This window comes from Mauremys reevesii, linkage group 21 (assembly GCF_016161935.1).
Source record: "Mauremys reevesii isolate NIE-2019 linkage group 21, ASM1616193v1, whole genome shotgun sequence".
Taxonomy (NCBI): Eukaryota; Metazoa; Chordata; order Testudines; family Geoemydidae; genus Mauremys; species Mauremys reevesii.
The window spans coordinates 6,021,056-6,035,599 of NC_052643.1; the positions used below are offsets into that span (position 1 = coordinate 6,021,056).

A 14,544-nucleotide genomic window follows, 5' to 3' on the forward strand; every position below is an offset into this window, starting at 1 on the left:
TAGCTTTTAAAAGATGGTGCAACAACCCCATCTCTTTAGTACAGGCTTAAACAGCCAGTTCTCCTTGTGTGGGGAAACCCCTGGCTGCTTCTCTTGAGTCTTCCTCTTTGAAACCCCCCAGTGTGGGGTTCATGTCCGGGAGGGTGGGTGGAGAAAGCATGTGGGGGTAGAGTGCCACTCTGCTCCAGCAATGCCCAGCTGCCAGCATGCCCATGGAGTGGGGAAGGAGGGGGGCCCGCAGGCATGGTAAGAGATGCCATGAGCACCCATAACTGCCAGTGAAAACCAGACCAGTAACTGCTCTCTGCCTGAATTTCCTCTCTTGTAAGGTGGGGGATAAGAATGATCCCCCCACTTTTGTAAAGTGTTTTGAGAGAGACAGATGAAATGTGGCTAAGTGACGGCGCCGTGGCGTTGTTGTCATTCTGGATGCTGTTGGAGGGAAGGGATTCATTATAATGGGCATTTGTGTTATGAAAAAAACCAGGGGAAAACTCTTTTAAGGGGGAAAAAGTCAAATCTGCTCTGCATTTTGGCACTGCTGCTGCTCGTTGTGCCTTGTGACGTTAGGCCTGAGTCACGGTGCAGCACGAAATAGGCTAGGGGTGATGGTAGAGGTGGTGTCCTGGCTGAACTCTGAGATGGGCAATTGCAACTTTCCTACCTACAACTGCCCCAGCACTTTGGACACAAGGTTTGGTTTTATTCTCGTGCCCTGTGAAATGGCTGCGGTGCTTCAACGGTGGGAGAAGTGATTGGTGCATACGGTTTGTAAAAAACGTTGGAATAAAAGATATGCTATGGTATTAGTACTGACGTGATGCCTGTCCATAGAAGGAAGACTGTGTATGTGTCAACAACAGCAGCACCAGCCTATGCCCCCACTTCCCACCCCCCAAACAGGCTTAGTTTCCTACTAAGCCTGCATTTGGAGCAAGATTTTACCAACTTATATTGTTTTAAACATAAAACTTGAAGCTGTAATTAGCATGGGCCGTAAGTCTTTGACAGCCCACTGGACTGAATCCTGCTGCACCAGCCAGCGGCGGAGGGGCAAGTATACCCCAGCCTGCAAAGGCCTGGTTGAGCTGCAGCAGCATGCATCTTCTGCAAGCCCCAAGGAGGAATTGTAGCTGAGAGCCAGAATAATCAGACAAGGGATCACGCTGGAGCATGGCCCCTTTGGAGCTCCTGCACAGGGACAGCAATCTTTGCTCCGACCTCTAACCTGCAGCCAAGGAGATGAAGTACTGCCCCTGTGGCCAAAGAGGGCATGAAGGCCGAGAACCTAAGAGTTAGGACATGCTGAGCTCCTTGGTGACCTCAAAGCTGAGATCCCAATGAATGTCCAACACGACCTCAAGAAAATCTTTCCAAAGCCAGTGCCTGGGCTCTCTAAGGAGCAGGCTGTCCTCCATAAGCTGGGAGGTGACCTGCTTTCTCTAGGGAACACAGACCTCTCCGTCCCAGACGGCTTTCGATGCCTGGGCCTGGTGCAGCCCGTGGTGCATCGTTCCCCCTCACCTATGATTTTGGGGAGTGGAGCGAAAGCCACAAATGGTCTCCTTGAGCAGGCAGAGGAGTGGCTGTGTCTGTGGCATTTTGGAAACTGCAAATACAGATTCCCTTGTTTATGTGGAAAGGAGCTGCATGAGGGCCATGCAATGAAAGTGGAGTATGGTTACTGCCCTTCAGAGCTTAGGCAGAAACTGCACAGTTCAAGCTGGTGATGCCAACTCAACGGTAAAATCACGAGAATCAGACTTTGTTCTTCTCTAGCACCTTTCATCCAGGGAGCGCAAAACATTTGGCAAACTGTCCCAATCCCCACTGGGGATATGCTCATATGGGGAAACTGAGGCAGGGACTTCGCAAAATGTCTTGTGCAACGTCTCACCCAGCCATTAGCAGAGTCATGATGAATGAACCCGGGTTTGCTCCCTGTATTGCCTCCGTATGAAAGGCTGGTTAAAAAGATCAGAGATGCACAGACACAGGTGAATCAAGCCCAACTGTACATGTAAAACTCCAAACATACCTGGCCACATTAAAAAAAAAACCCAAAACTCCAACAATGCAAAACAAATTAAACCTTTTAATTTCCTAGTGAGAACACCAAACAGGGGGTTCCTGGTCTCCAGGATACTCTTTCAATGCCCATCAAGTCACCTGGTTCCCTAAGGCTCACAAGTTACAGCAGCATTTTCTTATAAAGGTGACAGTTGTTCCCCAGTGAATAAAGGCCAGTGCCTCAGCTGGTGTATATCCATCACTGAACTGAGGGGCACTATGCTGATTTACAGCAGCTAAGCATCTGCCCCGGCGTCCTTTCCTCTGCACATGGGAGAACCCATCGGCAGTAGCTCGGAAGGTTTTGATCCACTAACGCTCCTACGCTGTATGCCAGTTTCCATGTGGTCTTGAACGCAGCAGCTGAAGTGTTCTCTTTGGGGTTCTGTTCCACGTGCAGGGCTCCAGTGTAGGGACAGCACCTTGTCAAAGCATCCGTGCCATGGCCAGGACATTGGTATGTCAGTCTCTGTGCCAGTTTGTGCACAAAAGCACTAAGGGGAGAGGAGGAGTGGGGGGCTCACCACTGACACAACAGTCCCACCAGCCAGCCAGAGCCACTCCTAGGGCAGAAGAAGCTAGAGGGACAAGGGAGAGAGCCCGATGTCTCATGTCAAACTCCCACTGAGTCATGAATTTTACATGGGTAGCAAGGGAAGAAACAGAACCAACCCGAGAGGCTGCAGGAACGGCTGTGAGATTTCAGCCCTGCCTGTCACAGCAATCAATATTCCCCTCTGGAAAGCAGATTGCTGCTCCCCTGTTAGATCAAAGCAGCCCGGCTGACCATGTGCCTGCAATGGCGGCAGTTGGGCCTTTCCACACCAGCTCTAAGCACTAGCTGCTGGCGTTTCCCATTATGTAGCATGAAGTGATGGGAAAACAGGGGGGAGCAGTGACCATGGCATCCCACCCCCGTCCGCTGGGCAGCTCGCCGGGTTGTAGAGTCATGTGAGAGAGGTTTTAATCCTAGCAGACCATCCTCCCATCATAACACACTCAAAAGGATCCCTGATTTGTTTCCTGTCAAGACAGACAACTCTGGGTTATTCGATGGGTCTAGTGCCTCAGTAATGCAATAGCACAGCAGCTATGGACGTTATTACCTTTGCTAACGACTGGTTTGTCACATCCATTTTCTGGAGGGTCCTATAGCTCCACAAGTCCTGGGATTCCCCTGGGATGAATGTTCTGTAGTCACTGCCCCTAGCACTGGCCAATGGCACCAGTGCTGTTTTGAGGGGAGAGGTCTGGTAGATGCCCTTCTGCACTGGAGTGCTGGACAGATCGTGTGCTGTGGCCATGATGGGAAGAGACAGTAATTCATTCTGAGGCAGGAATTCAGTCCAGACCTTGGTGTACTGCCGGCTTTTTGAGGTCGTTAGTGTCTGAACAGCCCGGGCAGGGAAGGAAGGTTCCTTCCAGGACATGAGCAGCAGAATCAGGGCAGGGCAGAGGGTTGGCTGGTAAAGGTTCTTCCAGTCTGGCTGGGTTCTGGTCTCTGCTGGCATCCAAAGAACCTGGAAATTCAGAAACCTCAGGGTGTGCAAGATCCGAGTTCCTGTCACTAGGCTGCAGTCCTTCGCTGGGTACAGGCTGCCAGGACCAGTGATCATGGCTGATGGAATTATCATCTCCCAAGGTGCTTTCCTCTTCCTGACTCTCACTGCCGGCTGTCGGCTGATCTTTCTCACCCTGGTTGGAGAAAAGGCTGGGATTCCCCTTCTCCTCCAGACGACACTCCTTGGTTTTAATGCCCACAGCCTTCAGGATAGTGTCCATTTGCTTCATGTAGTCCAGGTGGCCATTCACCTGCAAAAAACAACATAGTCCTGTGAGGATGAAAAGTCCCATTAACGCCCAACTAAGCCAGATCAGCAGAGCTCTGCATATGGGGGCCAGCAGCTGCAGGGAGATTCAGCCTCGGCTTTGAAAGACAGGGAGAAATATGTCTGAAAAATTCAGTTCCCCAAGACTAACCACTACCCCAGCCACATGCAGATTCCCACTGGCTGCTCCATTCCTGCATCACTCCACACTCTTCATCACCTTTGCTCCATGAGCATTACTTATGCTGTGTGTTTAAAGGCTTGGACACCTCTAGCTTTTAAGAAAAAGTCTTGTATGTTGTCAGGCTAAGAGAGGACGTACTTGTAATGGTTAGAGTTCGAGGCTGGGAGTCAGGAGGTTTGGGTTCTGTTTCTGGCTCTGCCACTGATTTGCTGTGGGCAAGTGCTCACCTCTCTATGCCTTAGTTTCTCCACTCGTAAAATGCAGATAATTGTGTCTATATCAGAGATGTGTAGTGAGAATTAAGATGTATTAAGAGTTTTAAGGTTGTTGGATGGAACCTGTGAGAAGACACGACTGAAACACTGTTCTAGCCTTAAGAACATACTGAAATAAGACTGTGTTTGGAGTATACGTTAGGCAGGGCTCTCTCTTACATTGGGATCCCATGTAATTACAAGATAACTACCTTCTGAGAGGCATATTGGACTCCTCCCTAAATCAGTGTAAGCAAGAGAGAGAAAAATAGTGTCAGATTTCCCTCTGTTTAATTATAATTATGTTTAAGTATAATCAGTTTAAACGGAACAAGGGACCATTAAGGATCTTAACCCGCCAGTCTGATGGCAGCCAGCTGCCTTTTCACTCCAAAGTGCAGCGTCTGCTGAGTGAGGCTTTTCAAGTAGTGCAGCTAAGATCCTCAATAGAAAAGACTTATCTTTAAATATCCTTTTCTATTCTACTCAGCCAAATGTGCGGAATCATCTGCCAGCAGAAGAGAAACAGACTAGAATTACCAGTGGGTTTCTCCATTGAGATGAAAACGCCATTAGCCTGAGTCATGACTGCTTTCATGGCCCCCAGTTCAGCTGGCAGGAGAGATTTTAGCAGAGACTAAAGGTGTATGATTTTTAATCCTAGGGGTCCTTAGTGTCTGCAGCCAATCCTCTCTCCAACAGCTGGCTCATAATGCACCATGATAGAAGTTCTTTCCTTATCCCAGCTGGTAATCAGCAACACCCTGAAGCATGAACACTAACAGCCTTGTTATTTGAATAAATATGTCTAATACTTGATTTTCATTTTTCAAAGATATTTACCCCACTAGAATAATGTCCGACCAGCTAAGTCTATGCAGAGCTGCAGGAGATACAGCCAGTGGGGAATTCCCTTAGGATGGGGAGATCCCCAGCTGAATCCTTAGGACACTTTTAAGTGCTGCAAAGGGGATTTAGTCGGAATCAAAGATCTGGCCCAATTACTGTCAAAGTGAATAGAGTCTCCAGTTACTAAACCAGTCCAGAATTATTTCATGTGAAGTCAAAACTCCAACCTAGCCATTTGTATAAAGCAGCTTTTGAGTGGTAACATTTGGATGCACTTAGAACTTGGAGCGAATTGAAGGATTTAATCAGCATATTAATAATTCACTACGCAACTTTAATCAGCCCAGATGGCTCAACAGGCTTGTTATATTTTGAACAGATTAGTACTTTAATTAAAATAACCACCAAAGGCCTAATGGCTTGACTGTTCAGATGTGCACATTGTTCTCAGAAAAAGCATGAATCCTTTATTCATCAGTATGGGGGTTTAGGAGGCAGTGAAAGAAAGGACGTTAGTTGAGAGGTGGATTAAGTGGAGAGGAACCGGTACTGGATTTACTGGAAAATAAAATGTTTAAAGTCTCCTGTTTGGCTCTGTTTCCATCCCAAGATGTGCTCCCTTTAAAGACAGCTGTTACATTTCCTCTAGTTGGGCAAGACTGCTCAGTGAGACAACTCTGGAAACCATTCTTACCACTGGGCTGATTCCATATGGTACAGAGCCCAGCGTCCAGGGGCACATGCATTCTTACACCGACTTCAGCGGGCTGAAGGAGAAGAGGGAGTCCCAAGGGACACATGCCCCCATGAAGCCGCCCAGGAGTCTGCAAAGCCAGATAAACGCAAGTGCTGTACAGAGCTTTATGGCAGGCAGGACTTTTCCCCAAAAGTGCACTACATCCTGTAGAGCTGAGCAAAGAATTGCCGGCAAACCCTGTTAGCCAAATGGAAGGAGCCAGGGTTTCAGGGAAATTCCTCTGCCATCGTGACTGGAAAGTGCAGCTGTTCAAGGTCCTCGACAGCCTGCTTTTGAAATGCAATCCATCATTCGGAAATCTTGGCGGCTGCACCTCAGCTGTTGCACAAGGAAAGCGTTATAAAGCTTTAATGGAAGAATAGAGAGTGTAAAATGAAAACACCTGTTTGATTATTCTTCGTGGCCAGCTGCAGTAAGAACTATAAAAAGAAATGCAATTAAACAAGTGCTTTTCTAGCCAAAGTTATTACTTTATAGCTTGTGGCAGGAAAATAAAAATCATGGGCCAGATTCACCGGTACGCACTGGTGGCCTTACCCCATTAAAGTGGGTTTTACAGTCACTTACAGTCCAGCAGCGTTGTGCCACTCTGGTGATGCACCACTAATTCTGCCCGAGTAGCACAGAACAAGGGTGCAGAAAGCTGTGGGTGTAGCTACCGACTTCTCCTCTGAACTACAGCACAATTTAAAGGAGTCCCCATCACAGACATTTTGGAAATGTTTTAAAATTCAGACCCATCCAAGAGTGCCAGAAATGTCCTTGTACAGTCTCAGCTGTGCCTAATAAATTCAGGTGGAATGATTTCTGCTCAGTGTAATAAGTGCCTGGGGTTATGGCGTCATCAAAACGCAGTTCAATTTGCAGGAGCTTTTAAAATAAAACAAAATGTTGTCCCATGCCTGCAACCACCGAAAGTCTCTGCCTGGAGACAAGTGATGGGCCGTCTGCCCTGGATGCTGTTGACTGGATTAATGACAGCAATTCCAGGGGGAGAGGAGACGGGGATACACAGCTGCGTCTGAAAAGTGATGACAATGGAATCAATTTGCAGTTATCACACAGCCTTCTGTTAGTCATAAGCTGTTGCTGGTCCTACGGCTCTGCTCAACTGACTGGGCTGTTTGAGAAGCTCTGAGAAGGAACAGATAAAGCAGCAGTATATGTATAAGAGAGGATCCTTCCCTTTGAGAACAGGGAAGGGATTATTATAATTTTAAGCATTTTTGGCTATATGACTGCAAAACGTGACTTTCAACTGCGTACAACCTGGAGGCGACACTTGAGAGGGTGTATGGCATGGTGGACAGGGAGTGACCTAGGAAGCAGGCGACTCAGCTCTAATTTTGGCTTTGTCATTGTCATTGACTCACTATGGGTATGAACCAGAGTAAAATACCCTTAGTCAGGCTGTGTCTCATTAATTAGTAGTAGCAGCTAGAGACCCCCGCCTGCGACCCTGTTGTGCTAGTCACTGTACATTGTAACACAAAGCAAGAGAAAGTCAGTATCTGGAAGAATTTGCAGTCCAAACAGACAAGACAGACAGACAATGAGAGAGGAACCAGAGATGGGAAGTGACTCACTCAGCAGACCAGTGTCAGAGCCAAGAACAGAACTGTTGTAATAATTCAGATGGAAGAGAGGGGCCCAGAGATGGGCCCAGAGACTCAAAAGTGTTAACATAACCCAATCACCGTCAACATTAAACACTGTTAAACAGAGGTAGGGGTTGGGTAACTAGAGACCGCGGCATGCTTAGCACCATGGCAATACACCATTCAACATCCTTTTAACCTTTCTGTAATGATTGAGAAAAAGAAGGAAAAACAGTGAAATCCTTTAAAATGTAAAGTATCAAGTACGGCTTTCATTTTAACAACATTTTTTGTTCCCTTTCGCTTCAGCTGAAGAGAGTTTTTAGAAGGACCCCCCGACTTTTAGATGGTAATAACTGTCCTTTTGGGGAAATGAGAAACGTTAGTTGTGATGGGCTGGAGATGTTGAAGTCCCACCTTGTTTCCTAAAAGACAAAACCAAACACACAAGAAGGGAAAGAAAAGAACAGAAAAGATTGAACATGCAACTTCCGTCTCTGGTGTTGACTCTCATTTGCAACCTCACTGCTGGAGAAACACAAGCATGGCACTTGGTCTTCTTAGCTGCTCCAAGACTTGGCTAATGTATACCAGCATTTGGGGTTTAGCTATAGCTGGTGGAGGTGCTGAGGTCATCTGGGCTCCTTTTCTTGGGGCCAGTCTAGTCAGAACAGCTCTTGGGATTAGGATGACAAAAGGCCCCGTGGTGTCAAAGTGGATCCCGAGGACATGGTGGGGGTGGCAGCCATGATGGTGGAGCTTGCTTCTCCCTGTTCTCCCATCTCCCAACAAGCAGTTGTTGTCAGACAGCATCTTCTGCTCATTTTCCCCCGAAAGCCTTTTCTTTTTGAGAACCACAAAGGGAGTGAAGGGTGGAATAGCCCATCCCCTCATTACTTTATTCACTAATTAGGTCTAAAAGGTTAGTAGTGATTGGATGTCTAACGTAGCGAACACCAGTGAAAATGAGGTAGGATCTGAAGCTAAAATAGAGAGAGAACAAATTAAAAATTATTTAGACAAGTTAGATGTCTTCAAGTCGGCAGGGCCTGATGAAATACGTGGTCTTAGGACCAGACAGATGTAACCTAGAAAGTGCAGCTCTGGATTTTAGAGGTTTATTCTGACCCCATTACACCTACTTTACACTGGTGCCATTCCAGTGACTTCAGCAGAGTTACTTCTGAGTCACACTGGTATAAAATCAGAATGAGATCCAAGATTTTTATTCATTTTCTCATTCTTAATGTCACATACAGCATGGCTAGAGCTGGTCGAAAATTTTGACAAAATTGTTTTCGTCAGAAAGTGGGGTTTTGTCAAGAACGATTCCCCCCCCCTCAAAATTTCAATTTAGCAGTATTAAATGTTGAAAGTGTTACTTTCACTTTCAAAGTGTTAATTTCTCTCTGAGTGTGTTACTTCCAGAGAGTGTACTAAGTTGGGAGAGAAAGTAACACTGTTGCTTTTTAAGTGTTTGCACTTCTATAGGTAACACTGTTCATTTTAAGTGTCAAATGCTTTCCCCCGACTTTCTTACTGTCTCCCAACTGGAAAAAGTTGGGAAACATTAAGAATGTGGGGAAAAAACAAACACTTTCCCATATTTACAAAACCTCCCAATGGAAAAATTTCCTCCAGAGATTTTTGCTGTGTGCATTTATGCCAGGAAAATCCCATTTTTTTGGGCCAGCTCTAAGTGTGAAATTATGCCACTGTAGCTTCTTTAACCCACTCCCAGCAGACACACACATCTATCATACCTATCACCCAGAGGCTGGGTCCCTCCATGGCTTGATAGAAATATTGATGGGCAAATCTCAAATGCACGGGTGCTTGGATGGCCTCCAGTGGGTATTACAAGCAGAAAGAATCTGAAGAAATGGAATTCTCAGTCAATCGAGCAACCTGGACCTTGATCCTGGGTCATCCCTTGGGAAGAACCATCACCCAACCAATTTGGGAGATAAACTGATTCAACACGCTTAGACCATGATGCAACACCAACTGAATTCAATGGCAATCTTTCCAGTGACTTCAGCGGGCTGTGGATACCACCTTAGATACCACGGTGAGAGACAGAAAGGTAGACGGATTAGTGCTTCTCACAGAAATGGCAATAAGGAGGGATATGAAGTGACTTTTCAACTGTAAAGCGACAGCAGAAGGACCCAATGGAAAAGTTACCAGGTCTTTGGCTTTAGACCAGAGGAACAGGCCACTAAATTGAAAGGCAGGGTGGGTCTGTCAGGCCACACTCTGAAGACACTCAGGCCAGAGAAGAAGGAGCAAACTGCCTAGTCACCTTCTGGCGGCAGTTCCCAAGGCTAAAGAGGAGGAGGAGGCCCCACCAAGAAGGCCAACTACTAGATAAGAAATGGGGAGAGGAAGAATAGAAGGAGAGGATGGGGGCCATCTGGGGCTTCTCCCAGCTGATGGTTAGGCGGAGGAGGGGCGGGGGAGGAGGGGAGTTGGGTTTTTCCTGCTCCAAGTAACACCTGGTTAAAGAGAATGTGGTAAAGTGGGTCCCTGCTCACTCAGAGCTTCTCAAAACGGAGCCCAAAGCTTTCCATGCCCCGGGTAAGGCTTAGACCGACTGATCCAGACTAGCTGACTTCAATGGGAGATGCACCCCGGACATCCCTAGGTGCAGATCAAGCCCCAACAGGCTATTGAAGAGAGTGCATGAGGTGCAGCCGTTTGCTCTGCTGATCAGTGTACTCTGAAAACACTCAGACTAAAGAGATTCCTTGGCCTCACTGCTAATTGCATGGAGAGATAAAGGGCAGAGCAGCTGAGCCAGGCAATGTTCCCCCCTGCTCCAGCTGATGATCCCCCTGCTCCAGCTGATGAGGCATCGTGAGTATTCAGTGAGGATTCCAAAGAAGCAATAAGCACATGGCCCCGGCAATGAACTCATGGGCTGTTTACAAGAGCCCAGGACATCTGGATGGCTGAGAATTTCATTTCGTTGATTTTCTTGACACTTGTAATATCCAGGGAGCAGCTTGTAATATCCAGTGAGCAGTTTTAGCATGCGGTAAAAACCCCACAAACTAAAATGACAGTCCAGGCCTGCCTTGCTTTCGTAGGGTCAGTACGGCACTATCTTGCAGGAACCACAATAAGAGGGTTTGCTTTTTTTTAAAAACAAACCATTTACAACATTTAAAAAACGTATTTCTGTGTGAGATGGGTAGGGGTAATAAAGGGAATTGCTGCTTCTGGAGCACAGACAATAATCATATCGTACTTTTATAAAGCACTGTTCTTTCCCAAGGACCGTCAAATGCTCTACTTGCATAGACAATGCTAATGAAATGCAAGCACCGCTGGGGCAGAGCACTTCAGCTGGGGGAGCAGTAAGCACCTTCATTTATTGTGAATTCATGTATTTATTTTCAATTATTTTCCTTTTCAGACTGTGTCACTGAATCTATTATTCATGACAAGAGTCAAATTAACAACTCTGGAGTCTGAAGTAAGTATCAGTTGAGCTGCCAGAGGTTTGCTGCTGCTCCTGCTAATAGAGGGAAGGAAAGGCAAAGCCCCCCCATCATATTCTCCTCCTAAAATCCCCAAACGGTTGTCGTCACCTCAGTACCAGTGCGGCTCTGCTCTTCCAGCAGAAGGCAGCGAGGGCTGAGTGTAGGACACTTGAGCAATGCCAGCCTTTCCAGTACCAAAATGCAGAGCATTAATCTCTGCACAGTGGGAAGATTACTCTGGTCACAAAGCGACATTTGTCTGTAACCCTGATCCTGCAGGGTGTTGGGTACTTCCCACAAGATGGGAATAGAGGACATACAGCCCGCTCCATACCCTGTACTCTGAATCCTCACATTGACAGACCTAGAAGTGAAACAGCAAGGGCAGTGTAGCCTAGGAGTGAGAGGTATCGAGATGCACAGGGTCCCACCCACGGAAAAGAGGAGTTCCAACAGGTCAGGATCGAGGTGCACTGGCAGAGTTGCATAGAACATATTATGGAGTTTCTGGCAGTGACTCCTTAGTTAAGGCTGAGTTCAGTTAAAGCAGAGTTAAAATCCTTTCGTTAGGCATGAAAGCAAATGTTGATCACAACCTAGATTACGTCACCTACTGTTAGGACGTGAAGTGATTTCTGGAAAAGCTGAAAGTGAATCTCTTCAGTAGTTCAGCGGCTGGAGAGAATTTTAGATGACCATTTTAAAAAAAAGTAGATTTGGTATCTAAATTTTGTCAGAGCCCTCTCACTTAAAAACGACTAGTTTTAACAGTTCAAACCTACAGGAGGAGAGAATTTTTTCAAAAGCTCATGTACAGGGAAAGTATAGGGTTAAAGTTGACGTTATTAACATTATCCTTTGCTATTGTTTCTCTCCCTGACACAAAAGCTGATAGAGTGAAAATCACGGGGTCAAATTAATCTGTAGTGTGACTCATCTGAAGTCAACGGAGCTACATCAAAGATAGACCCGCTGGGCAGAAGTTATTTTCTTTTCTGAATTGTGCTCTCCCAAGGATATATTTCTTATGAATTAAATAAACCACTCAATCCACATTTTCTTCTCATTTCAAAGCAGGCTGAATTGTAGGTAAAAGTGGCCCTTTAATTACCGTGACATTTCTGGAGTAGGTGGAGATGGAGGGGCGCGTAATCATTATGTGCAATCATCTTTCTGACCCAAGCCTTACTGAGAAAGTCATTCTTACGTAAGAGATGCTAACTGATGGATATTGTCCTCAGATGCAGCTCAGGTTAATTTCACATGGATGCAATCTGAAGCACTTCTCCATAGAAACAGATAGGAAGGGCAACGAGCAACCCTGTCCCCATGCCTCAGAGGTTTGTACGGCTCATCTCAGTGTCCTCTATGGCTGCTAATTAGGGGTTGATTTGCAGGAGGGTTGAGGCCAGCCCATGCTTTTTGGCAAGTGTATGCATACGTTTAGATAGGCCTGTTGTATTAGCCCTTTGCCATGACGCCTGCTGTGAGAAAACTCTACATGACAGAAAAATGCTTCCCTAGCTCTCACTTCATAGCTAAGACTGTTCTCTTCAGTTAGGGTCTGGATTTTTATGCTTGAGAAATTAACGGTGGGTGTGATTATTCAGATTTGCACCTGCAGTTCATTCTGCGGCACACACTGCCCCCGCAGAAGACAGACTGGACATTTAAAAATGTGGCTGCTGTTGCCGCAAAACAGTATTCATACATAGCGAAATTATTTGTCCCAACTTCCTGCTGATTCTTTCATGCAAGTTGTGGGCCTCAGTTTCTTGCACTTACACCAGTTGTCTATGGTTGTAACTCAATTGACTTAACACTTAAATTAGTGTAAGTGAGAGGCTGATCCAGCTTTAATTCCTGCCACTCACCGGACATGGAACAGTGGAAACCACAGGGAGAACTCGCTTTAAACTGTTTGACGGCTGCAGTGGGAATGGTGAGGGAAGGACTTGGGTAACATTTGTGGCTGAATGTTTGTGCTCAAGAAAGAGAAAAAGAGTGATCTACATGCTGCTCTTCATTCTGGGATCTTCCCAGACCCTAACAGTCTTGGCTATGAAACGAGAGCTAGGGAAGCATTTTTCTGTCATGTAGAGTTTTCTCACAGCAGGCGTCATGGCAAAGGGCTAATACAACAGGCCTATCTAAACGTATGCATACACTTACCTACTTACAGTGGACTGGTGTAAATGGGTGCAATTCTCCCGAAATCAAGAGCATCATACCTGCTTACATCACATCTGAGCTTGGCACAGCAATAGGTTCTCTGAATGCGCAACGATTCAATTGTGCCCATTTTCAGACCTAAAAATTAACAGCATGAAACGCCTTAGTTTGCTTTGATTCATTTTTTTCAACCCCAGACCAAATTCACTCATTCCAGGAGGAGTCAAATCTTAAAGGCAAGTTGAGTGCTAATCAAATGCTACAATGATTCACTCAGATGACTTGCCACCCTGGCTGTTCGGAAATGCCACATCACTTTGAAAGCATGGGACTGCCAAATGCCAGACATGGTCTGAATGTGCTAATTATCAGTTTCCAACCAGAGCATCTGAGCCATCCCAAAAGGGACCTTCTTACTAGACCTGGTTGGAATCTGGAACTTCCATTCCTTGGGAAATTCTGACATTTCAGGGGCGGGGGGGAAATGACATGTGACTTCTGAATTGAAACAAGAAGCCAGACATTTCTCATAAATGAATATTCAAAAAAATGTAACCGACAGCGTTGTCTTGCTACACGTCACTTCAACTTTTACATTAAATGAAAATATCAAATATAACATTGTATACATAGTATTAAATATAAATATATCAACACTCATATTTTAATAGAATGTAAAAGTTGAAACTAAATGAATCAAAATGATGTTGAAATGAAACGTTTCAACTTTTTCCATCCAAAGTGTCAAAAATCAACATTCGGATTTCAACAAAACTGCATTTTTTGATGGCAAATTGTTCTGTTGAAAAATGTTGAGCTCTACTTCTAATCTTACATATATTGCATCTAAAGTGGCAGTATAATGGAGAGGAGAAGAGAGACAGAATATGACAAGGAAAAAATTAGAGGCATTAAGGGTGGGAAGAAAGATGACAGAGAAGAGAAGATACATTGATAAACCACCAGAGGTGACTGGGGCAGAGCTCTTACATAGGAATGGCAGAACTGGATTTTTTTAATACAATTTTGACAGATAACATCAATGTTTATTTTTAAGCATATTTTTACATTTTTACCAATTTAAATTTTCAGAGCTGTGGAAAATTATGGAGGGCTGCCAGTCAATGGGCTGCTGTAGCTGTGTCAATTCCAGGATATTAGAGAGACCAGGTGAATGAGATAATACATTTCATTGGACCAACTTCTGTTGGTGAGAGAGAGCAGCTTTCACGCAAGACAAAGTTCTTCAGGTCTAAGAAGAGCTTCGTCTAGCCTGAAAGCTTCTCTCTCCCATCAACAGAAGTTGGTCCATTAAAAGATATTATCTCAGTTGCGGGGGCGGG

General features: G+C 45.6%; 1 protein-coding gene across 4 annotated transcripts in view; it reads right to left on the reverse strand.

The window, feature by feature from the left end:
- Positions 1-2,075: 2,075 nt before the first annotated feature.
- Positions 2,076-14,544, reverse strand: part of TMCO4 (transmembrane and coiled-coil domains 4) — an 85,065-nt gene continuing 72,596 nt past the window's right edge. For 3 of the 4 annotated variants that reach the window (XM_039508820.1, XM_039508822.1, XM_039508821.1), the window contains one exon: positions 2,076-3,882. In XM_039508820.1, coding sequence (XP_039364754.1) covers positions 3,412-3,882 — 471 coding nt within the window. In that variant the 3' untranslated portion in view covers positions 2,076-3,411. Of the gene's footprint in view, positions 3,883-5,286; positions 6,965-14,544 lie in introns of those variants that run through there. The other variant, XM_039508823.1, reaches the window with a different exon arrangement.